General features: G+C 41.3%; 1 protein-coding gene across 1 annotated transcript in view; it reads right to left on the reverse strand.

Annotated features, from left to right (window-relative positions):
• Nucleotides 1-24975, reverse strand: part of PLXDC2 (plexin domain containing 2) — a 372398-nt gene that overhangs the window by 74943 nt on the left and 272480 nt on the right. The window contains exons 8-10 of the mRNA XM_077154385.1: nucleotides 23206-23301; nucleotides 22902-22983; nucleotides 4993-5053 (exon numbers count right to left, since the gene is read on the reverse strand). Coding sequence (XP_077010500.1) covers nucleotides 4993-5053; nucleotides 22902-22983; nucleotides 23206-23301 — 239 coding nt within the window. The remainder of the gene's footprint in view (nucleotides 1-4992; nucleotides 5054-22901; nucleotides 22984-23205; nucleotides 23302-24975) is intronic.

Raw genomic sequence — 24975 nt, forward strand, 5'->3', positions numbered from 1 at the left:
CTAAAATGTATGTAGGCAAAAGCCCCCAAATATTCAAAATATTTGTGAAGAAGTAAAACACTTGTCTCATAAAATATAAAGGTTTCTTATGACACTATAATAATTAAGACAGTGTGCCAGTGGCCCAGGTGCTGACAACTGGAGCGCTGCAAAAGAAGACTCTGACTCCCTGCCACAGTGGGAACTCCGTATGAGAGAACGAGCTCACCCAACACTGCCAGAAGGGAAGGATTTTAGAAATGGTGATTGGCATCTGTTAACCTAGGAAGGGGGTAAAGCTACACGAAATTGGATTCCTACCTCAGATGATGTACAGAAACCAATTCCAGACAGAACACAGGCTTTCATGTGAAAAACAAAGCTTTAAGACATGTATAAGAAAATATATGACAATAATTCTTATGAAACCTGGCAGGAAAAATCTTTTTAAATAAGATGCATACACACATATATCTAACCATAAAGTAAAAGATTGATAAACTTGATACATTGAGATGACTGCTCGCTAAATAATTTCATAGAGAAAATGAAAAAAGAACACAAAATCTGGGAGAAGATAAATGCAACTGGGGTACTAGATGGGCCAATATTGCATTAAAAATAAATAAAAGGTATAAATAGTGGAAGGAAGAAAGGAAATTTTCTCTTTTTTTGCAGACGATGTAATCATTTACAGAGAAAATCACCACAAGGCATATTTTAAAAATTAGTAAGAGCTTTGTGAGGTGGCTTCACATAAGGTCTACTGTATTCATTGAATATAACCAATAAAAGAAGTAGTGTTTAGACTATAAAGAAAAAGACAATAACCCAATAGAAAAATCAGAAAAAGACATGAGCATGAATTTGACAGAAGAAGCAAAATAGAAGAAACCCAGACACCAGTAAAGTATATGAAAATGTTCGATTTCATTAATTATTAGATAAATGCAAAGTAAGTTCCCAATAAAATACCATTTTATCCCCACTGTGTTAACAGAGAAACAGAGAAAACTGACAATACCAGGGTTGTCAGGAATGTAGAATAGTAAAAATTCTCACATTTTGCGTGGCGTGTAAATAGGTAAACTGGAAACAATTTGGCATTGTGTTTCAAAACTGAACATTAACATAATACAAATATACGTGTTTATTTTTTATGGAGAGAGGCAGGGCTGGGACACAGCAGGTGCGGGAGCAACAGGGAGGGTTCTTATCTTAATCTGGGTCATGAATTCATAGGCTTTCATTTTCTTGTGCTTCTGAGGACGTTAATGTAATAAAAATGTTACAAGGACATTTAAAAACAAAAGGAAAGAAGAAAGAAAAGGAAAAACAAAAAACCAAAACATTTCCATTTAAACCACGGCTTTTTGTCCCTTCCTTCCCCACCTTCCCACTAGCTTCTTTCTTAGTTACAGCTACAGTCAACTCATTGGTCTCAGCCTCATGCTCCATTACCCCCCCATAACCAAGGGTGATCCTTCTAAAAATCAATTTGGATCATTGCATCCCCTTGACTCAAACCCTCCGGATAAAGTCCTAGCTCCTTCAGCCTGCCCCTGGAGAGCCCTGTTCCTGCACTAATCTCATCTCCCCCTCCTCTCCTTTCTTCACTTCCCCCAGGGGTCAGCTTCCAGGTCACCTCCTCCAGCCAACCTGCCCCCATTCTGCCCACCAAGACCAGGCACTTGCCCAGGCTGTTCTCTAGGGGCAATCCCTTGCAGGGTGGTCTGCCCTACTCCTCCAAGCTTGCCACAGTTTATAAACAGGTGCTCATATTAGACTCTGCAAATGATTGAATGAATTCATCTTGGAAGATCAGAAACCAAATGCAACCCCATTTCCCGACATGGAAAATCAGCTGAAGTTGGAGACTTGTTCACTTACCTGTAAAGAAAGATAGAATTGCTCACCAGAAGGTTGACAATAGGATAATAACAGGAAAGATGAAATATGAAAGAGTACACCAAATTCTGAGCTGCTCAGGAGGAGGGGGTCTTTGAAAAATTACCTTTGCAATTTTAGCACTTAATACATTCCATAGGATGTGGCGAATTCTCTGCAAATAGACATGGATGGGTTTAAGTCACAGTGATCTTTCTCCATCTCCTGAGGTTCCGTATGTGGAGGGCACATACTAAAGCAAGAGAAGGAAGACTTCCAAAGAATACTCTTCATCAGTTCAACACTGTTTACTGAGCTATCTATAATTACGCGAAAGAAACACATACCTGAGAATACAATTATGACTCTAGCAATAGATATTTTTGAACTATGTTGGTTTAACTGTCATTGTTAGACGACCAAAGTGAGATAAAAGGATCAGCATATAATACTATAATCCCCCAAACGGCTGTCAAAAAACAATTAAAGCGGCATGGATAATACCAGACTTAAAGTTCAATAACACTCTCAAAGATGCACTTTAAAAAAAAAATGTTTTTGCATGAGGAAGAACAAAGGAATGTCATTATTGCAGGGTGCTGAAAATAGATGGTAATTAGTATTTTAAAATGTTACCTTATGTGTGAGACTAAAGCAAAAAATGTTTATTTGTTACAAAATTTATATTTTGACTAGAACATTTCCTAATACAACTTATGTAGATAGTTTGATTGAATGTCATAAGTACTTGGAATCTCAGGTAGGACATGAGATTTTGTTGGTTTGTCCAGAGTGATGCCCTGATGAATCCCGGAGTGATTTGATCAGTTACTGGAAAAGTATTTGCAAGCCCCCTTCGGGGAATGGTGAGAGTGGGGAGAAATTCAACTTCCCCAAGTTGAATTCTTGATATTCTCACAAGCAGTGTGGACAACCAAAGCTATAGGCTGAGCCCCCAGTCTTGGGGTTTGTTCATATGAAACTTAACCCCACAAAGGATAGGTCAAGTCTACTTAAAATTTAGGCCTAAGAGTCACCCCCAAGAGAGCCTCTTTTGTTGCTCAGATGTGGTCTCTCTCTCCAGCCAACATGATGATCAGTCTCACCACCCTACCCCTCTCTGCGTGGGACATGACTCCCAGGGGTGTGGACATTCCTGGCAACGTGGGATAGAGATCCTGGAATGAGCTGAGACTCAGCATCGAGGGACTGAGGAAAAACCCTAGAATGAGCTGAGAATTAACATCGGGGGATTGAGGGAAACTTCTCGACCAAAGGGGGAGGAGTGAAATGAAACTAAGTGTCAATGGCTGAGAGATTCCAAACAGAGTTGAGAGGTTATCCTGGAGGTTATTCTTATGCATTAAGTAGATATCACCTTGTTGTTCAAGATGTAGTGGAGAGGCTGGAGGGAACTGCCTGAAAATGTAGAGCTGTGTTCCAGTAGCCATGTTTCTTGATGATGATTGAACAATGATATAGCTTTCACAATGAGACTCTGTGAATGTGAAAACCTTGTGTCTGATGCTCCTTTTTATCTACTTTATCAACAGAGTAGTAGAACATATGGAATAAAAATAAATAATAGGGGGAACAAATGTTAAAATAAGTTTAGATTGAAATGCTAGTGGTAAATGAAAGTGAGGGGTAAGGGGTATAGTATGTATAATCTTTTTTTTTCTCTGTTATCATTTTATTTCTTTTTCTGTTGTCTTTTTATTTCTTTTTCTAAATCAATGCAAATGTTCTAAGAAATGATGAATATGCAACTACGTGATGATATTAAGAATTACTGATTGTATATGTAGAATGGAATGATATCTTAATGTTTTGTTTGTTGTTAATTTTTTTAATTAATTAAAAAAATTGCAAAAAAAGATTCAAATGAACATAGTTAAAAGAAAACTAAAGATAAGATGAAAAAGACCAAAATACCTACCTGCCTTGTCTAACCCTTTTCATATGTAAAGGACTGGTAATGACTGCTCTCAAGATTAGTAAAGGATTAAATTTGATGTGTTGGAAAGCACTGGGGCCATATATTTTCAAGCATTCAAGATCTTTTTGGAACACTGAAGGAAAGGCAGCTGCTATTATTGTTTTCATAGATAACATTTGATAATAGTAAGAGTAGTAAACACATTCAATCTTTCAGTTCTAGGAGCATCAACATGCAGAGAATGGAGATAATTGTAGATGTGACCCTGGAACTAAAGTCAACTCAACTTTGGAACTGTGGAGCAAAAAAAAAAAAAGATGCGCTTCTCGAGATCCTTACACAGGAATTTTTTTTTAAAAAAAGGTTATGAGTTTAAAGATGCCATATGACTTCAAAAATACCTCTAGTAGCCACTGATCTCCTGATACTTTAAAAAAATACAGCTTTGTTATGAATTGGCTTTACATAATGAGAAAATCTGTGCAATTTCTAATGATTTTTATTCAAAATCCATCTCTGAAACTTAATGAAGGGAGCAGCAGCATACACTCTTCTTCACGAGCATAGAGAATGTTTAGGTGACCCTGAAATGACAGCTCAGATTTGCCCTGCACTGGGGGGCCGCGGGAGGGGGCTAGAAGCTGGCCTTTCCCGTGTATGGTGGCTCCACATGGCCATCTGATGCTGTTCCTAATTTTTTCAATGATCCCCTCCTCCTGAGCAGCTCAGAATCTGGTGTACTCTTTAGTATTTAATCTTTCCTGTTATGATCCTTAGATCCTTATGCACATTAGCTGCCATCAGTCTTTCCCCCACACCTCTGGTCTTGCTAGGGACAAGGCTGCCTGGGGCTCAGAACACAGCAGGTGTTTCAGACTGCCGCCTCCCCTCGCAGACTCCAACCCAGGCTCTGCCTCCCCAGCTCGTGGCTCCCCAGCCTTCCCCACCCTGCCGACCTCCTCCGTCTTCTCTCAGGGGTAGGGCCAGAACAGCCCCTGCCCCATGGGATGGTGTGAGGGTAAACTGAGATCACGCACTTGGTGAAGCCTTGAAGCCCGATGCCTGGTGGACAGCAGAGCTCAAGGATGGGCTCTTTTGGTTAAAGGAGGTCCCTTTCGACTCGGCTGCAGCATCTCCGCCGGGCCACTGGGTCCCAGAAACCTTGTCCCACCCAAGCCCCCGCCTACCTCCTCGGGGCAGCCGCTGTCCACCCAGTCCTGCCGATGGCGGTCGAACCCGCTGGAGCATCTTCAGAGCAAGCCGCGTGGCCGATTGGAAGAGAAGGCAGGTGCAGAGTAGGGACAGGGAATAAAAGGAAAAGTTCGTAAGCATCCATTGTTATGCTTGCAGGTTAGCACCGTCTGCGGGCTCCGCAGGGGGCGAGGTGGTCAGGAGCTCACGGGCATGTCACCCCACTGAGCCCTACGCGTGGTCCCGATGAAAAGCAGGTGAACGGTCAGTGGCTGCCAGCTGTTTTTCATACCTAAGTATTGTCTTTCTAGTATGCATGGAGCATGCTGGATAACTGGTAAAAACGATTTAGTGAGGTTTTTCACATTTGAGGCAGAATTTAGAAAATGTTTATGAATTAGTTCCAAGCAACAAATTCATACAAAATATATTTTATACTATAAAGTCCTATATCATCATATTTTGGGATTAGCTATTACAGAAACTTAGAAAAGTTTTCAAAATCTGAAATCTCACATATGGGCCAAATCTTTATTCAGTATTTATAAGTAGACAGACATTATATGGTTTTATAAATAAATTTCAAAAGTTGATGTCAACAAAGGCTGCTCCTAAGTATAATAGTTCACAATATTTTTATTTTCAAGTTATATTTTGCTTATTATTACACTGCAAAACAAACTTATAGAGTGCTATACTTCAAATTAATTGTACCATTCTCCTCCCAATTTCAATACAATGTTGATTTCAAAGTCCCATTAAATAAGGCAACCTAGAAAACAAGCAATATTGTCTAATTCACAGAATCTATCAATTCAAGAGATTAAACTGCAAATCTGCAGCTTATTTCAATTTTATGGAAAGGGTTTCAGAAATGTGGCTTATTTTCCAATGGTAATATATTCAGATGAAGAAAATACAGTAAGTATATATGCATAAGCAATACATATGATTGAAATGAAGTGCAGGTGTTACTTTGGAGTTGAAAATATTTCATTTCACCAGGAGACTACACGTTTGCAAAAGAGAACTCAGGGAAGCAACTTTTACCGAATCTTAACAAGAATTCGTTTCTTGATCAGGGGAGGGCAGACTTTTTTAGAGTAGATATTTTTGACTCTGTAGAGTATATGACCTCTGTCAAGGACTGCTCACCTCTGTCCTTGTAGCTTGAAAGCATCCTTAGACAATGCATGAGCAAATGTGCATGGCTATGTTTCAATACAACTTTACTTGTGAAAATAGCCAATGGGTCAAGTTTGACCCACATGCTGACCCGTTCCATGTTATTACATGAAAATAAGGACCTGTGAAGTTCTGAAAACTTTAGGACCACCTTGTCAAGGAGTCTTGTAACCAAGAAGTTAGGATTTCAGGGTGATCATGCTCACTGGATTATTATATAGATGTTCCTTTTTACTTTCTAGCATATTAGAATACAAAGGGGGAATACCTGAAATCTTTGAACTGTTACATAGCCTTCATCGTGTGCTCTTGGGATTGTAAGAACCTTGTGACTAACTTTTGCTTGTACCATTTACCCAGTTTTTCAACTTTGGAGTCTTGTGACCACTTGAGGCAGCCCCTGATGTTTATGAATGAAGGGCCTTGGGTCACCAGACCTAACCCAACCCAAGTCCAAAGTGATCTTGAGAGCCAGAAATGGATCTAACCTAAGGGGGCCCGTCTGACATGCAAAGTAGTTTAGGCTTTAACCTACAAGTCACCTGTGCCTCGTTATAATACTAAAACCATGCCCATCATCATATGAAGGCTGCTATTTTCTAATATCCTCTGTGACTAAGCATGTGTTCAGTCTGCACATGCTCAGTAATTAGATCACCTCGGGTTACATCATCTGGAGCCCTTGTGCTCATTATCCTAAAACCTAACCATCTCTTTTTCTTTTTTTTTTTAACATGGGCAGGCTCTGGCAATCAAACCCAGGTCTCCCACACAGCAGGTGAGAATTCTGACACTGAACCACCCGTGCACAGCCCTGCCCATCTTTTAATGCTATAAAACTGTCAAAAATTACTGCAGTTTTGAGAGCAAGATTTTGGGCTGATAGACCACCTGATTTCCTTGTACTTAGCAATAAACTCTTCCTCTCTTTGAAATGCCAGTGTCTCAGGAGTGGGTCATCTGAGTGCATCAGGCAAAAGAATCCACCGCCTTCGACTGGTAAGAGTCTGATGATTTATATTGTCCTGCAGCCTGAGGTGTATTTATCAGAGCATGCTACCTTAATGGAAATATCAATTGTACATTTAGTCAGTTCCCTTGCCACAGTCTGCAAAACTGTGAAAAATGATCCCTCAGCATCAAAGATATGGAAAAATCCTTATAAAGAAGTAACAATTAAGAATACCTATGATGATAGCAGTGATTTTTCACTAATACATTTTTATCATAAGGTTAAATAGGTAATAGTTCATATGGGACCGTAAGATAAAGGGAAATCATTTTGTTTTGGAGATTATTGAACAATTTTTAATTGGAGTGGTAGATCATAGTATTTTGGATCGTTGCTTACAAATTTTATTTTCAGTGGAAGATTAGTGAAAACTGTATCTCATTTCCCTACAGGACATGCTTTTTGTATCCAATCGGCCTTAGGCATGAGATGGAAAACTTTCAATCAGGAGGTGGCCAAGCTCTACACAGATTCCTACCTAATTCAGCACACAGTAATACCCGCCAACAATTTCTCCAACTACTACTTCACAAGAGGATGAAGTGGCCTCTTATTTGGAAATAGTTAAAAGCCATTTAACTCACAAGACTTGTAAATACTAATTTTTCACAGTTAAATTCAATTTCCTTCTTTGGTTCCCCTCTAACTTTTAAAGTGCTGTTAATGCATATTGAAATACTCTGGCTAAGGGGACTTCAAATGAGGCAAATCTGCCCAGGTATTGACTTAAACAATTCTTCGTTACATTGCATCTTACCTCCTATATTTTTACAAGTTTAAGTATTATTAAGTTTCTTGGTAACTATGTTAGTTAATTTTGCTACTGTTAATTAAGGAAGATTTTGTCTGGGGAGTTGAAGTTTAGTATAATTTTTGTGTTGTTTTGAAATATATTTATTGGTGTTTTAATAATCATCTTTCTATCTCAATGTGATAAAATTTGTCCTTAGGGAACAAAAAGTTGGATTTTTATCATATATAGTTCTTGCATCTATCACGATGATCAGATGATTTTCACTACCAATGCAGTTTAACTACATTTATAGATTTCTTAAAATTAAACCCTGTCTGTCTGCATGGGATAAATATATTATGTGGTCACATTTTAATTATTTTCATTCTGTTGGATTTGACTTTTACCTGCTGGGAGGCTGAAATTCTATACTCATAAATGATGCAGGACATCCATGAATAATCTAGAACCAGCATCATTCATGAGGGTGAACGACTGAATGCTAATACCAGAAAAAGACCAAGTGGTCACTCTGGCCACTTCTGGTCCCCACTGCACTCGGTGGGCGCGGGGACTGCGGAAGGGAGCATGGCTGTCAGTCATCAACTGCTGACCGCTTTGCGTCTTCCTTCTGTAGGGCGCAGAGCATCAGCTCACGGCGCATCAGGTGGCAAAGGCACAAGTCACACCGGAGTGCAGAATTCCTGAACAGCTGACACTCCTGGCAACGCTTAGTAGAGAAACAACCCCCAAAATAGGCATGGCGATGCAGCCAAGTTGCAAAGCTGAAAGTTTCATTCCTACCACGACAGTGCCAGTTATAGCCACAAAGACACCGTAACGTGTTCATGTGCTGAGTTAAAGGGGTGAACTTTTTGAGGAGGGTGGGAATCGTATGCTACCGGAAGGATAAAAAGTTACAGGTATTCCTCTTTTCAACAAAACGTGGATTCTATATTTCCAAATGAAACAGGCATGTCCTGCAAAGGGCAGCCTGTCATGCAGCCAGCTCAGGAAATGACCAGCCCCGGGGTTCCTGGAAGAGGGGTGGACCTCACAGACACACAGACACGGACCACGACTGAGGCTTAGCATCTCCTCCCCTCCCCTTCCTTCTCCTTTCTGCAGCCTCTGTCTTGCCCAAGCTCCTCCGCTAAGCTCCGGCATGCTCAAGTTACTTGCACTGTTCGACTGAAGCCCGGTGAACCTTCCCATCCTGCTGTGCCTCCAGAGGCCTCAGCCCCAGCCTCTGCCCAGGGAGTGTCTGTGACCCATCAGGACCCTTCAAAGTTCCTGCACCTGCCTGAGGACAGAAAATGCTTCATTTGAGAGAAGTTAGACCCTTAGAGATGGGAACACAGAGGTTTCAGCTTACCTAGGGCCATTGCCATGTAAAACTTGTATTATTATGCAAGTAATATTATGCAGAGGGCATTTCTTCACCGATTGATCTGAAAATATGTTTTTGGCAACTAGCTAGAGTCTGGCTGAAAATGAGTTTGAACAATACGATTCCTTATGCATGAAAGATGTTCGACTCCTTTAGAGACACAGGAGCTCTGCAAGAAGAGAAATGATCGTCTGAAGCTGAGATATGCTATTTGTAGTAGGACTATGATTATAAACATACAGACAGGTTTATCTGGTTTCTCCAAATTATATAGACATGAATAAAATGTTGCATATTTATACCTTAGAAAGAAAGGCTCTATAAACTGGCATATTAGTCATTTTTGTACTTTTTAGAATATGTTTATACAGTGAGAATTTCATTTAAAAAATAATTCATATTTTCTCACCTAACTAAATGCACTGCTTTTGGAGTCTGCAACCCGGGCAGTGGCAGCTCACCTTGGAGGAGTCAGGGAACATGGAGCATGGCAGGTTGAACTGCCGTAGGTCACAGCGATTCCCTCTCTGGGTCTGGGGCCACCTGTGTTGGAGCTGGTGCTACTGAGTCCCCAGGCTCCTCGGACACACGTGGTCACTAACCTTGACCTGGGTATGAGCTCTGGCATTCTCTTGCTTTGCATAGCCACACACTTGCACAGTTCTAGATTTTAACAGCATCTTTGCTAATGACGTAAACTGATTCACGATTTCCGCAATGCTGCTGGGGCACCGCCAGCACAAAGCAGGGCCTCATTTAACATGAGCCCAAGAAAAGGGAAGGGGTGGAGGCAGCACCCCTGGGCGCAGCGTGGTTTCCTAGAACTGCATGCCTAGATATCGGTTACACGATTCTCAATGCAGCCCAGTGATGTTTCATATCACTATCCATTATTGCAAAATTTTATCTGCATGACTATTGGAAAGGGGGGGAGTTTTAGAATAAATGTGGGCTCGGCTCCTGGCTCTGCCACCCACCATGATACACAGCAAGTTACCACTGGTGATTACTGGAGGTGATGGATGGGAGGTATGATTGGAGATTCAGTTTCAATAAGGTGGAGATTAAAATCTACCTTTTGGTGATTTTAAAGTCTGGGTTTGGTGATGATTAAATAAGATAGCATAAAAAAAAATTTAAAAAAGAATAAGAGAGTGTAGGAAAGCACCCTGTGGGTGTCTGACATAGGAGGTGTTCAGTAAAGGTAAATTATTTTACACCTTTGTACTCTCCGCAGCACCCAGCACAGCCTGAAAAGTACTTATGGAACAAATGAAAAGGACAGACTCTGTAACCCGACCCTAGAAGACCCACAGACACGTCTCAAGTCCTGACTCAGGGCTTCTGCTTCTTTAATGGCAAGATTCCTGACTATAAACAAAAAGGAATAACCCTGTGTCCTTGATTAGTAAGTCCAACCAGAGGCTAACATTCTCTCGTCAGCAGCTGACCATCTTGGTAGAGCAGCAGTGAGAGCTGAGACTTTCGGGAAAGAAAGAGACTGAGAGAAGGTGGAAAGAGGGAGGGAGAAAGGGGGGTGAAGGGAGGGAGAGAGGAGAAGGTGAAGGAGGAGAAGGGAGGGAAGAAAGAGAGAAAGGAAGAAAGAAAAAGAAAAAGAAGGAAGAAAGGAAGGAAGACTCTTTATGACTGTGCAAATACTCATTTCATAAAGCAAATACTCATTTAATAAAGAGGTTTCAGGATACCAGTTTTTGAAACCCTTTCTTTAAAAATCCTGACTTTGTACCAAATACTTAAATAGCCCCTTCAAATGCTTAAAAAAGCTGGCAGAAAGGAGCAGTCACTTTCACTTTGTTGTTGGCTCAGAGATTGGAATGTGAAGCCCTGGTGGCTCAGGGGTGCGGGGCTGCTGTTACCCAGACGGACGGACTCTGTCAATCCACAGGGATGGAATTTCGGGTTTCTGGCCACTCCAGGTCACGCATCTCCCTCGGGCCCGTCCCCGAGGCCTGAGTTCTGGACCACCTCGCCTCTGCCCTGCCAGGAGAGCAGGCTGCGCTGGGGCCACATCAAGTCTTCATTCTAACTATTTTATTATAAAAAAGTCTCAGAGTTGTACCTAGAATGTTGAAATGAGGCGATAAATGGGTTGATATCTTTAGATTCCCAGAGAACTTTAGCCTGAGCGTCCCTTTACTCATTTTTGGGTCCATAAACATGTTTCTCTCTTACTGTGTCCAATCTCCTTCTCTCTTTGCTGCTGTTTAAGAGTAAAATTATACCTAATTGCACTTTATTTGAGTCCTTGGAAATAAAAGAGGAAAGAATGACTAGATGGCTTGGGAAGGCTCGTCTTGTTTAACTAAGGAACTACACATTAAATTTGTTCCAAGTTCAAAGTTTCATTTTGCAGAGGTCCCCAAAGATGCTGGTGGAGGCGGGGTGGGGTGGGGTGCAAGGGCTGGCCCCCAAATCTCTGCCCTAAGATCACCCCAACTACATCTGAAAATCTGTTTTCTATCTGGAGTTTCAGTTGTCAAAAATGTTTCTACTGTTGAAACTAAAAAAGTTTGAAAGCCATTCCATTAAATCATTTGTACCCTTCACCCACTGATTAATCTAGGTTTATTTTCATTATCCTTGATAATGGTGTCATTCACTCTCTCAGACAAGACTGTGAGCTCATTTGAAATACAACGCTATCACACTGGCAGGACACTACCAGGAAAGCAGCAGCGTCTTCTGTCTGTCCCTAGAAAGTACAGTTTAAGGCCAGACAGTGGAAGCCACATGGGTCCGGGTAATGAGCTCTCTCAGAAGGAATCTGCGCGATGCAGCTTGACAAGCCCCTGCCATAACCTCCAAGAGAGACTCTATTTGTGATCCAGGCTAAATTAGAGTATTTTCTTACATACTTATGTGGGTTCACATCAGTCTAAACTAACCATTCAAACCTGAAAAGACTCACTGTTCCATCTCATCCATTCCATTAATTTATCCTGATCAAAGAACATCATGTATCTCCATTCACATCTCCACTCATGCTCAATTCAGGGTCCTCATCTAAGCTCGGAAGAGGGACTACTCCAAGCAGAAGTGAATTGACTTTGGGATTTGCTGTAATATTCCTCATCATTTTTTAAAACCTCATGTTTTAAGGTGAACTCAAACTTATCTGTCTCTATCCCCAAGTTCAATTAGTCCCTTGACGTCTAAGTGGTCATAGCAATGTTTAAAAACAATAAGACATATAATTTTAGAAGTGATTTTTGGTATTCGGGAAGCTTTGTTTTCCCTGCTGCTCTTGCTATGTGCTCTTCATTATGGAGCTGTGAGGGCACCCAGGAGGGCTCTTGCCTTAAAGCACTGGGTGCGTCCCACCTGTTTATTTCCTGGCTTTATCCTACATCAGATTTGTCAGGCATATGAAAGATCAAATTACTAAATGCTAATTCTATTAGAGTTTTATGCAGTTCATGTGTACAAATGTTCTATGTCTTATTAAAGGCAGCAAAAAATAAAAAGGATTTTAAGAATTTGGGTATGAAGCAATTTTCTGCTTCATAAATTACAGTGAGCATCACCTTCTGTTAACAGAAGCACTCTTGGATGTGCAGTGTTTTCTTCAGATTTGCTTTTAATGGAATTGATTTAACGAATTGATTTCAGAGCTCACCCCTTTAACCCAGAAGAAAACGCTCATAGCGAAAGCTGAGTAAGCATAAGCAGAATGCATATTTGGACCTGTGTCTTCATGCTAAGCTCTCCTTCCTTGGCCCACAGCACCTTCGATATCTTTTTCATTTTATTGATTTTCAAACACTCCTCTCTCACTCGGACCTGGCCATTGTTTTCTGTTGCTTCTTTAAGTGATACTCATGGAATTGTCCTTCATCATCAAACAATAATTTTCTCCAAAATAGTTCACTGTGAATATGTATTTTACCTTTTTTTCCTCATTGATCAATACATTTGTTCTATGTCCTCCATTTATCTGGCAACACAAGGCCAGAAAGCAATACTATCACCTCGGAGACCATATGTTCTGTTTGCAGGATGGAGAATAATCGCACTAACCTGAACATTCTCCTTCTGTCTGGGGTTCTGAAAATACCAAATGTACATCTTTGTCAGTTAATAGCAGGGGTTAGGGGACCATCAGAGCATCATCGTGGCGTTAGGTGTGGTGGCCATGTAACTCCCAGGGCACACCGGTGGCCACGTGAGGAAGGGGCTGGAGGTCCCACCTGGGGGCAGGCATCGGCCGGGGCCAGCCCAGGAAAACCGGGCATTCAGTGCTTGGGTGTGCTTCTTAGACAAACGCTATCCTCATCTTCAGTGTTTTAAGCCAAGGGTACTTGTATGTACCTCCTTTTGCACGTGCGTTCTCACTCACTATTTACTGTGGATGGCAGTTACATGCACACGCCACAGCTGAGGTGTCTGAAATATTTTAAGACCATTCTTCAGAAACCTGGCATTGAGTGTTACTCCCTATTTCCACAGCCCATGTGCTGGGTAACAGAGAGAGATTTAGGCTCTGTCTTATGATACATGAGAGAAAGCAAAAGAATAAGCTGACATGGGGTAATTTCTCCATTACAAAATAATAAACTCTGCACACACCATTTATTTGTTGCATACATTTTTAGTGGTTATTCACAAACCATTTTTTTCCCCATGAGAGATTTATCTGCGCACTATTTTCACTACTTTCCCCCAATCTATGTCTTTATTTCCCTTGTGGACTCTGTCTTGACAACCACGTACTCCGTGGAAATGTAACCTCAATCATTGTTGGAGGAAACTTTTTCCGTACCCTTTACAACAAACCTCTGAGGTAAGGTTTAAATGGAGGCAGGTGGAAACGAGCTAATGAACCCCCTGCAGTGGGCCAGAGAGAGGGGGTCTCCATGACCCTTCCTGGTGGGCTCCCTGTTTCTATCACTCACCCACAAAGCACAGCGCTGGGAAAAGCGGTGCCACCTGAGCCCAAGAGGGTCAAGCCTGGCATGGATTTATGCATTTCTTTACCTCTCCAAATATCCATCCTTTACAGAGTTTTATTTTAAGTCTTGACCCTACACAGCGATGACTTCTGCGGCCTCAGTAAGCTTCTCAACCTTTCTCATTCTCATGTACTCTGGGAAACAGGGATCCCAAAGTGACTGCAACGCTGCCATGAGTTCACAGGTTTGCACGACTTCAGCGGAGGTAAAATTCCACGTGCAGCCTGGCACTTGGTGAGCCGAGGTTAAGGCAGCTGTTAGGATTATTTTGATCATCTCCACGTAGAAGGAATTCCGACCTCCACATGCCCTTCCTGGGGCTCTCGTGGCTCTTGAGGCAGCAGCAGCCGCGGCAGAGGTGAATCAGGCCGTGATTTACAGCCTGTGCCGGGGGCACGACGAAGAGAGACGAGCCCCGTCCCAGCACCAGGAGGCTGTCAGGCCACCCACGGGGTCTCTTCTGCCGATCAGGAATCTAAAATCTGCCTGTTTTTAGGAGAACTGACCATCAGAAATCTTTGCAGCCAAAGTCATGATTCATGGAGAGAATAACTCTCCTCTCACTGATTCTTCTGAAAGGGAACATCCTGGAGTCGAGGAGAAAGAAAAACCGGCTTTCCAGAAAGGAAGGCAAAGTAAGTCTCATTAATTCAGAATCTGGCTAGAATACCTTTCTATATTATCCCAGAAAAGGAAAATTAGATTGCTAATCTCCATTCAACCAGTAAATCTTATTTTTATCCTACAATACCTCCTTTGTTTTCCCCAATAGCTTCTACCAGCTGGTTTCGATTGCCCCAGAGTTATATAAAATGATACAATTTTAGACGCTCTGAGAACTAAAGAAATAACAGGAGCACAACACACATTGCTGAAGCACTGTGTTCCCTGTACTTTTCCAACAATGACAGAAGTCCTGGAGTATAATTTCCCTAGCTGCCAACTCCTCACAGGACTCTGGAATGGGTAAGATTGTACCTCTGGTGCAGGAATTGGCAGACTATCAACTCATCAGCATTTAAAAAAGCTCATAGACCGTTAGGTATTATATTCATATCAAGAATATGAAATGCTGGAACTTTTCTGGTGGATAGATTTTAACAAAAGCATAATCACAAAATATCTCAATGACTTTTTTAATCATTTAATCAATATTTCACACCAATATTGAAAGAGCTGCCTTGAGCATGAGCATTTGTATTTGGAATGTCTTTCCATCTGTTGACATGAAATCCCCAGCAGGGCAGTGGTAGAACCATAAACAGCTTTTATTAAATGCTTTCTTTTGTCATATCAGCCTTTTCCTTAGGTTCTCCTAATAGTTAGTTCCCATGTTAATTTATTTTTTAACAGAAGCCAACTCTGTACAGTGCTTTTTGAAATATTTTATTCCCTTATCCTTTAAGGATCGTATTTTTTTCATATTCATTTTGCACTTACAACTTCCAAATTGAACGAATGCAAATTCATTCTTGGGCAATTAACTTTTAATTATTTCCAGGAGAACTCATTATTTTATTAGTGCAAGCAAGTTTAAGGGAATTCAATATATAATTTAGCACTAAAATGGTTCATTTTTAGGTATTCAGTATATGTTTGTTGGATTGAATTTGTTGGATTGAATTTGTTGAAGTCTTAACTTTCTAAAATAGAACCATATAAAATACTGTCACTACAGTTGGTTAACACATAAGCCAAACTTTGAAATCACTTGGATAATCTTGAAAAAGCTGCTATAAACAGATGTGATGTTAAATAATTCTACAGATTTTATCTCTTGCTTGCCAAATGGTGCTCAGATGGAAAGCAAACATAGCACTCACTGGCTGAAAAACCAAAGACAACAGAGTGCCCTGATATTTCAGGCGGGGCTTGTTTTCAAGGGACTTGGCTCATCTCTTTAGCGTGGAAAAAAGAGAGCTGGTCACCGTTCCTTATTCACAGCCATCCTTCGAGACTGGAAGGTAGTCAACTGTTTTCAACAGAGACAGAGACCAAAACCCAAACTAAATAGACAGGTTAACAGCCAGATAGATGGAAATGCCCAGGTTTTTTTTCCAAAAAAATAGAAAAGTATTATATGCATTCTATATGCAAAAACCTAAGTAAATCAGATGCAGCCTATACATTCAGCAATGATAATTTGCTATTCATGAAAGGTTGCTTACTTTTGAATTTTCCTAACAAGAGTATCCCTAATTTTCCTAATATAGATTAATGTAGATTTCTTCTCCTTCTTTTGAAAATGTTTCTTTAGTGGTTTATTGATTGGTTGGTTGGGTAATACATGCATGAGGTAAAAAATTTAAGCCTTCTAAAGGGAATACAATGGAACGTAAGGTTCCCTCTGCATTTTAACAACCCCCCATGGAAATTGCTCACTATACTAACATTTTAGAATTACTGACACTGGGGCACTCAGATTTCAAGAATACAAGGATCCCAGTGACCTAGATGACGTGTGCTTTTGCCATCTTAGCATCTAGAGTCAACGCGCTTTCTCAGCTTGTCCAGGACAGCCTGCGAGTTGGTGCCACGGCCCCAGCTGGCTAGGTATCAAGTCCGGTTTATCTCTGGCCGCAAAGCATGGACTTGTCCAGTAGTTTCTTGGGAGATTTTATTCCTTTGGGATAACTTAAGAATGCTCCTGCAATTCTAGGCTGCTCGGACTCTTGACTGGCTAGGCTGGAAGGTTTCCTGCACCATAGAAAGCCCAGTACATTAACAAAGAAGGCAGGGCAAAGAGAGAGAGAACCTCACTGTGTCTAGACTTTGGCTAGTATGGTGACCAGTCTGAGACCTATGGGTATTCACGCACATCTAACTGACCGTATACAATTCAATCCGAACATTTCTCTAATGCCCGCAATCAGAAATGATAGGCTCTGCTCTCTTCCTGGCTATTGCGACTACAGAGCACAACAATAAAGCATTTCACAACAATCGGACAGCAATTAAATTACTTTGTTGGACATGAAATTTCAGCAGGACATACTTTCTCTCAAAGACAAAAAAAAAAAAGAGTTGGAATTTTTAGGTTTATAAATAGCTTCATATTGCACATTTTAAACCTGTTGCTCAGTTTATACATTGAAAATGGTCTACAAGAAGCTTTAAAAATGAACTAAGGCTATAGTGTCAAAACAGCAATATGATAGGATTTGGTTCAGGATTTAAATTACGTTTAAATGTCAATTATCTTGAGTCTAACTACCGATTTTTCTTAATTCACAAATTCCAGACCTGGTCATATAATCCAAGAGTATATGACTTGTCATTTAATAGTAGCGTAGATATGATTTCTTCTTACATTTTAAACTCTCAGTACCAAATTAGGTCTTGTAGCTAAATTAGACCACCAGGATGCTTTATATGTCCCCCAAGGATCCAGTGGTGCCACCCCTTTCCTGAGGGCTAAGTTCAGAGGTGTTCTAGTTTGCTAGCTGCCAGAATGCAACACACCAGAGACGAATCTCTGCTGGCCTTCTCTCCAGACCTCTGGGTTCCAGCAACTTTCCCCGGGGTGTTTTCTTTCTGCATCTCCAAAGGCCTGGGCTGAGCTGTGAGTGCTGAGATGAGGAATGCTGAGCTGCTTGGGCTGTGCTACGTTGAGGCTCTCATTTAAGCACTGGCCAATTAAGTCAAACACCATTCACTGCAGCAGGCACACCTCCTAGCCAACTGCAGATGTAATGAGCAACAGATGAAGTTCATGTACCATTGGCTCTTGTCCACAGCAACAGAACTAGGCATGTTCACCTGGCCAAGTTGACACCTGAATCTAACTACCACAAGATGTAAGTCAAAGCTATACCTGGGATCCCCTTAGCTTGGCATGCTCAGAGCCCCACAGTAAACTCTTCATAAGGCCAGTTGTCTCCAATGTCAGAGTAGGCTGTGGAGTCTTTGGATAATACAAGATGAAGCTGTTGGCTTGATTCTAATAGCATGGCATGAAAATGCCCTCTGTTTCTTTAAGTAGTGCAGCCATACCCAGTGCTGCAATGTGCCCCACTGAGGGGGCACAGGTATAGGGCTGGAGAGGGACAGCATGGCCAGTTCTGCCTGGAGCTTTCGTTTGGAAGCCTGTGATGGCTGATGGGAAAGGGGAATCGCCACATCATTTAACTTTGTTCTCTCCATCACTCTCTCCTCCCAAAAAATAAAAATAAAAAATTAAACTGAGGCAGTTTAATTTCTGTAAGTTAAGCAAGCATATGAAATGAATACATTCTACTTTCAAAAAATCAGCTCTGCCTATGTGCAAACATTTCTTAACCCTTAATTAATTTTGGTTCATAATACATTTCATATTGCTAGTGAATTCTTAGTCAATATTTCTGACTTTATACATTTCAAAATTCTCTGAACTATGTTAGGTGTGGTCCTTTCTTTCTGCTTCCCTTTTCTGTTACTGCAGAGGAATCCATTTCATTAAGGGAAAATAATGACCAGTGCTGCAGGGAAATGTAAGAGAAATAATAAGACAGGAAAAATATAGAGCCGTTAGGAAAAGTCTTCTCTCCCTCATCTCATATTTCTTCTTAGACAAATACGTTGTGCTTCTATTCCGAGATTCATGTCCTCACCGTTCATATAGGTACTGCCTTTTCTACTGATTCTTGTAATGGATGGAATCATGGAATATATTTATTCCCAGTTGCTTCTACCAGTCTCAATCTTATTACTTCGACTGCAGCTAAGCAAATATTACAGGACAATCCTCCGGAAGTGGGCACCAAAGATGAACTCCCCAATGCTCAACCCGCCATGCTGCTGTTTGCCTCAGCTTAGTTCTCTCCGTGGCCATTTGGTGCACACCAACAAAGCCCTGCAATCAGAGCCTCAATCGTGTCCTGGCACTGGGTGCCACATGCCTGATTTCATCCCACACCACTGTCCCCCTGCCCCCCGCAGCCTCCTGACCCACTAAGCTCCTTGTCTTTCCTCAGCAGATCAAGCTTGGACTCCCTGCAGACCACCACCCTTGCCTACCACAATGAAATGCTCTCTGCTCTCCCCGTGGGGAGGCTGGCTCCTTATCCTTCAGGTCTCAAGTTAATCATCACCTCCTCCGAGCAGTCTTCCCAGACCACCCAGTTCAGAGCAACCACTGGCTCTTTTAAGCTCAGTGGATCCCTCATCATCTTCTGAATTTTGTTTAATTATTCATTTGTTGTAGGTTATTGTTCTAACAACCTCAGTGTTTAAACCAGCACCTGGTATGTGGAAGGTATTCACTTAATTAAGTAAATAAATGACTGACTAAACATTTTAAGGGCCAACATACATCTTCAGTTAAGTACCAACTTTTGGATGATGATGGCTGATGAAGCCAAAGCTTCTTCAAAAGCACAAGGTTACACACACATGATGCCATTAAGCAAACATCAGGAATTCATATTAATTTTGCTATATGTCTTTTGCCATAAAACCCATCACTACAAACTCCATTCCCTATTTATCTATTTGCTTAAAGTCCATCTCCCCAATCTCAGCCTGTAACTTTTAGAGAAGTGATTTCGACTCTGTGATTCACCACTGAATTCACCATCTCAAGTAGTAACTTGAACAAACACTCAAAAATTGTTGCTGAATGAGTGAAGAGAGAAGATTTGGTCAAAGTGACTGGTTTAGGTTGTCTCAGCTTTTAATGAAGACACCAGAGCTCTCCCACCCCACCGAGAAGAAATGGGCTTTGTACTCTAGGGATGGAGCTTTGAGAGTGGTTCTCCCAACACTCAAATTCTCCCAGACCTCGGGTAAGCCAGTACAGGCTCCCTGAGCAACAGAACTTAAAGGAAATAAACCAATTAAAATTATCTTATCTTTTCTAGAGCAAGTTCAACTTAAGAGTTCAGTAATCACTGCCAACTGATTATCATTCAGGGACAAATGAGCACAAAGGAGAAAGTAGGGGCAATGGAAGAAAAACAGCTAAGGCAATTTTTGTGCCCCTTAGGATAAGACTTCCTTTGTTTTATTGAATTTGGTAATAAAAGTTCTACAGTCTGGGGAAATGCTGCTGGGTAGCAAAAGCAAAGTTTTGAAGCTTCCATGTCTAAGGAGAAATTAATAAAATACAGTGGGGAAATTAACCTTAACAAAAGTGCAATGAGCCATCGTTAAAACAATTAATTAAACAGGTTGTGATATGTCTATAACTCAGTTGCTGAAGAATTAAAAATGAATTCAAGATTTTAAATCAATATTTGGTATTCAAGAAAATATCAAATGGTATCATGCAGAAACTCATGATTTTTGTAATGTTCTTTGATGAATTCCTTCCTCCTTGAAATGTATTTCCACCTTTATGTTCTCCATTAATCTTAAAAAGTGGTGCTTTCAAAATACACAAAAGTCTTAGGCTTTGCTTCATTCTCTTCTGCATTTTTCTTGTGCCAATTTCAAAGCCAAATAACTTTCTTGCAGTACTAATTATTAAAAGAGCCATTTCTCAGTGGAAAGTCTACCACTTAAGAGTTACTCGCTTGGTATACCAGCAGCCTGACAGGTATGAGGTAGGACAGATAAAGGATCAGATCACAGGTTCGGGTATCCACAGATCAAGGTGAGACCCTGCTCAAACACCTTAACTCCTGCATGCTTATGAGTTAACTATAATACGTGAAAAGCCCCTTGGCACGGTGTCTGGCAGAGAAAGCTCCAAAAAAGAGAGAGGTGCGAACAATACAGGCAGCTTTCAACCTGTGGATATCTTTTGATGGCCCAAACTGGTTGAAACTTTAAACATATATCCGCCCCCCCCCAAAAAAAATATAAAAGCATAAATGAAAGAATTAGTGGGAGGTAGATTTCTCAACTAGTCTGCAAACCTTCATTTACCATGATATTATTTCAGTAGAGAATTACTCTAACAGCACTCTGCCTGGGGTGCCAATCGTCCTGGTTTTCCTGAGATGTACCTAGGTTTAGCACTGACAGTCCCCGTGGGAAATCCCTCATTCCCAGACAAAGCTAGCCTTGACCTTCTACTCGCAAGTCATTCATTCATGTAATTCTTCTGCAGTACCAGGTGGCTTCTTAGACTCTGGGGATGTAAGAAAAATTAAACAGCTAGAGCCCAGCAAAGGAGACAGTGAAGAATGTCCACAGCCTCTGCTGAGTGCTAAGAGGGTGGCCCAGAAGTCCAGAGAGGACACGGATGGCCCCACAGTGGCTCAGGGATGTTCTCAGGGGAGATAAGTGCCAGACTGGATCCCGAGGTAGGTCCATGCATCCTCCACCAGCACCTTCTGTTGAACTCTTCAGGGCCTTTTCACTTCTGAGCTCAGTATTGCTTCAGCATACATATTAAAGTGCCATCTCTTCAGATCCCCTATGGTTGTTGTCTAAACTGATTCTGATATGCACGGAATATTATAGAATCTCAGCAAAATATGAATGCAAATAACCGCAAACCCTTGATTTCACAGCCATCCCTCCTACTCGGGATACACTGCTAAGTTAAACTTTTGAAAATGATAACTGCCTGCCTGCTTGGTGATCTGAAATTCATTTTACTAAGAAAATGCCTGGAACCACACATGAAAATGAAGACATGGCGGCAGGTTTAATGAGTAATATTGTTCTCCCCACAGTCCTGCAGTGGTTACCCCCAAGTTAGCCAGTGAAGACTGCTTCAGAGCTTGTTACCAAGGAGCTGGCATTCTAGTCTCCACATGTCAACATCTCTGAGCTATTCCTGAACATGCCTTTGTAGTGAATGAACAGCAGGAAGATGCTGAGAAAATGAGAGCTCACAAGGGCCACTCATCTAAGAGCAGGAACCGGGGGCTCCTTCTGGGAGTCAAAGGAGACCCTTCACAGGCCCTGAAGTTGTGCGGGGTCATCCCCACACAGAATGGAAGCTCCAGGGGGGCAGGGAGCACCCATCCGTGGTTCAGTCCCTGTTTCCAGGGCTTGGGACCAAATACATCCAAGAGATTGTGGACAAGTGAAACCCTCTCCACCCTGTCTCTCCAACAAATGATCATACAGTCTCTGAAAAACTCTTGGGATGGGAATATCCTCTTTGCTACTGATGAAAATTAGTAAATTTCAGTAGTAAGTTTTACAGCTTAAGTTTCAAAGTCAGTTATAACACGGGGGCCAAACCACGGGTTCCATTTGTGTAGAAGCCAGTTACACTCACTTTATCCATCAGCCTCATACATCATCTCAAATTTTGCTGGGGACCTTTTAGATATTTTTTCAGAATTTACTAATATGTGATTATGCATAAGCCATCCTTGCTAGCGTAGAGGTATTTCACGTGATGCTTTCTGTAGAATATTGTTCAAAAGCATCCTTTTTATACATTCTTCAATTACATCGATCACATAACTTAAGCTCCACATTGATTATAAATATATGTCAGATAATGACCGCATCGACTATGAAGCCTCCTGGTAATTCTGAGCAATCAGACAAAGGGGAATACTAAAATTCCCATTCCTGAGCATTTAGTTTTTGCATTTTGGTCATGTGAGTTTCATTACACACACACATATAGTAATACTTACATAATCTACACACCTGGCATACATTTAAAGTTCAACTGAAGAGTAGGGCAAAAAGTCTTTTGAAGTTGTATTATTCTTTTTATCACTTACCTTTGCAGTTTGCTACACCAACTGCAGTTGAAGCTGATCTGAGAAGACACACAGGGTCCACAGCCATTAAACTGGAGACAGGCTGGGAGAGAGGAGAGCATGGAAGACTCGTCAAGACCGACTTGGCCACATGGGAAAAAAGGCAACAGCTCAACCAAATAGAAACCATTCATCTGCCCTGCACACTCAGCACCGAGCACCCAGGCTTGCCACGTACGCACTCTGCCCCATCATTGTGAGAAGCTCAGAGTGGCGAGCTTACACATCGTCTTCTCCTCCCCTCTATCCTCACATGTCAACTTACTGGGCAATGGGGTCATCTCCACAGCTGAGATGTTGGTTATCTTGGACATTTGCAGCTCAACACGATGGTATTCATAAATGGTTCTTCTTCGAACATCTATAAAGATGAAATGGAAAAATTCAACTTCCAACATTCCCCCCTATAAACTGCAGGGATGGAATAAAGAATGCAGATGCACGTGCTTTTCACCTGAGACCTTCACCCATTGAAGTGATTGATTATAAAAACCTGAAGTGATGGCTGCACATCCCTGGAGGCCTTTTTATCAATGAAATTGAAAAATGTTGATTTGGGTCTTAGATACTTCGTGTGGCTGGCAGGACTACGAGTCCCCATCACCAAGTCTGCCCGAGGCCCTTCTTGATAAGTCACATATTTTGACATGTGAAAGGAAGAAGGTGAAATGACATCATTCTCTAAAACTAAAGCTAAAGTGAGTCCAAAGGGGAGGAGCAGCAATTTAAGAGCTTTTTACAGCATAAAGTTATTTTTTGCCCGACTAATTAGAATAACTTTATTTAATAAAAGTAAATGATATTTAAATCATTTTAACTATCAGTATTTGTATTTATTAAATATATAATACATCTGAGGACGCTTAATAATTAGCAGTTATATAGCATAAAATGATTTATAGTCATTCAACAGCATATTCAGCAATGAACCCGAGGAAGAGGTTAGATGGAGAATTTGACAGGAATATTAATCATTAAAAACTTCATAAATGCAGCATAACATATTCTACCACAACACAGCATTGTTGACGATATATATTTTTAAATACCTTAAAAAAAACTAAGACATACAAATAAGTTTGCCTGGGTTGGGGTGCATGGAAATGTCATGTTATCAGCCTTTTTTTGGCTTTCGGAATGATTGTTAACGGTTGGAGTGCATTTCCCTAATAATGTCATATTTACCTGGAATTGTTTGGGATGTATGCATTATTTTAAAAGCAACAAGGTATGCAATCATGGGAAGCAGTATATCACACTGGGTAGTAATACACACTCTGAATCAGTCTGCCTGGGTTTACATCCCAGTTTTGCTTCTTGATATCTCATTCATTAGCATCTCCATGCCTCAGTTTATTCCCATATACAATAGGGTGACAGTACGTATATCCGAGAAGTATTCTGTGGACTAAAATGCCATGTACGTGGAATTGCTTAGGTCAATAAAATTAGGTGTAAGTCTTGTGTGGTTGCCACATGGCAAGCCTCGAGAAACGCACTGGTCCCATCCTGCAAGCCAGGATCTCATTTCTACAGCTCTAAACTCACTGAGACCATGCAAGGACCCTGGAATTAAGCTTCTAAAATAGTTTCCATTTTATCTTAGAGAAAGCCAAATTTTGATTAATGTCAGCAGACCCAACAATTGTCCTCTCCAGGCCACAGGCCAGTGGGCACACGGTCCAGGTCGTGCCTTAGGTAGGCACGGAGGAGCTGGCCTCCCCACCAGCGGGAAGCAAACGCTTGCTGACAACACACAAATATCACTTGTCTCCTCCATTCACTTCCCCTCACCCATTCCTGATTTTTCCCAGTGAACTCCTACTCCAGAGAGGCATGCAGGACGGGCCAGAAGGAGCCCTCTGGAGCTAATGGTGGTTCTGGAGCCACTTATTGAGTTTGGAAAGTTTGTGTGCTCCTCCGGTTGCCAGACAGGAAAACACTGTCTACAAGCCCGAACCACGTCATTGCTTCTTGACGGAGGGGCATACAAACTCTTCAAGGTGTAAACTTGATCAAAAATTAGAGAGAATAT

This window comes from Tamandua tetradactyla, chromosome 1 (genome assembly GCF_023851605.1).
Source record: "Tamandua tetradactyla isolate mTamTet1 chromosome 1, mTamTet1.pri, whole genome shotgun sequence".
Lineage (NCBI taxonomy): Eukaryota > Metazoa > Chordata > Mammalia > Pilosa > Myrmecophagidae > Tamandua > Tamandua tetradactyla.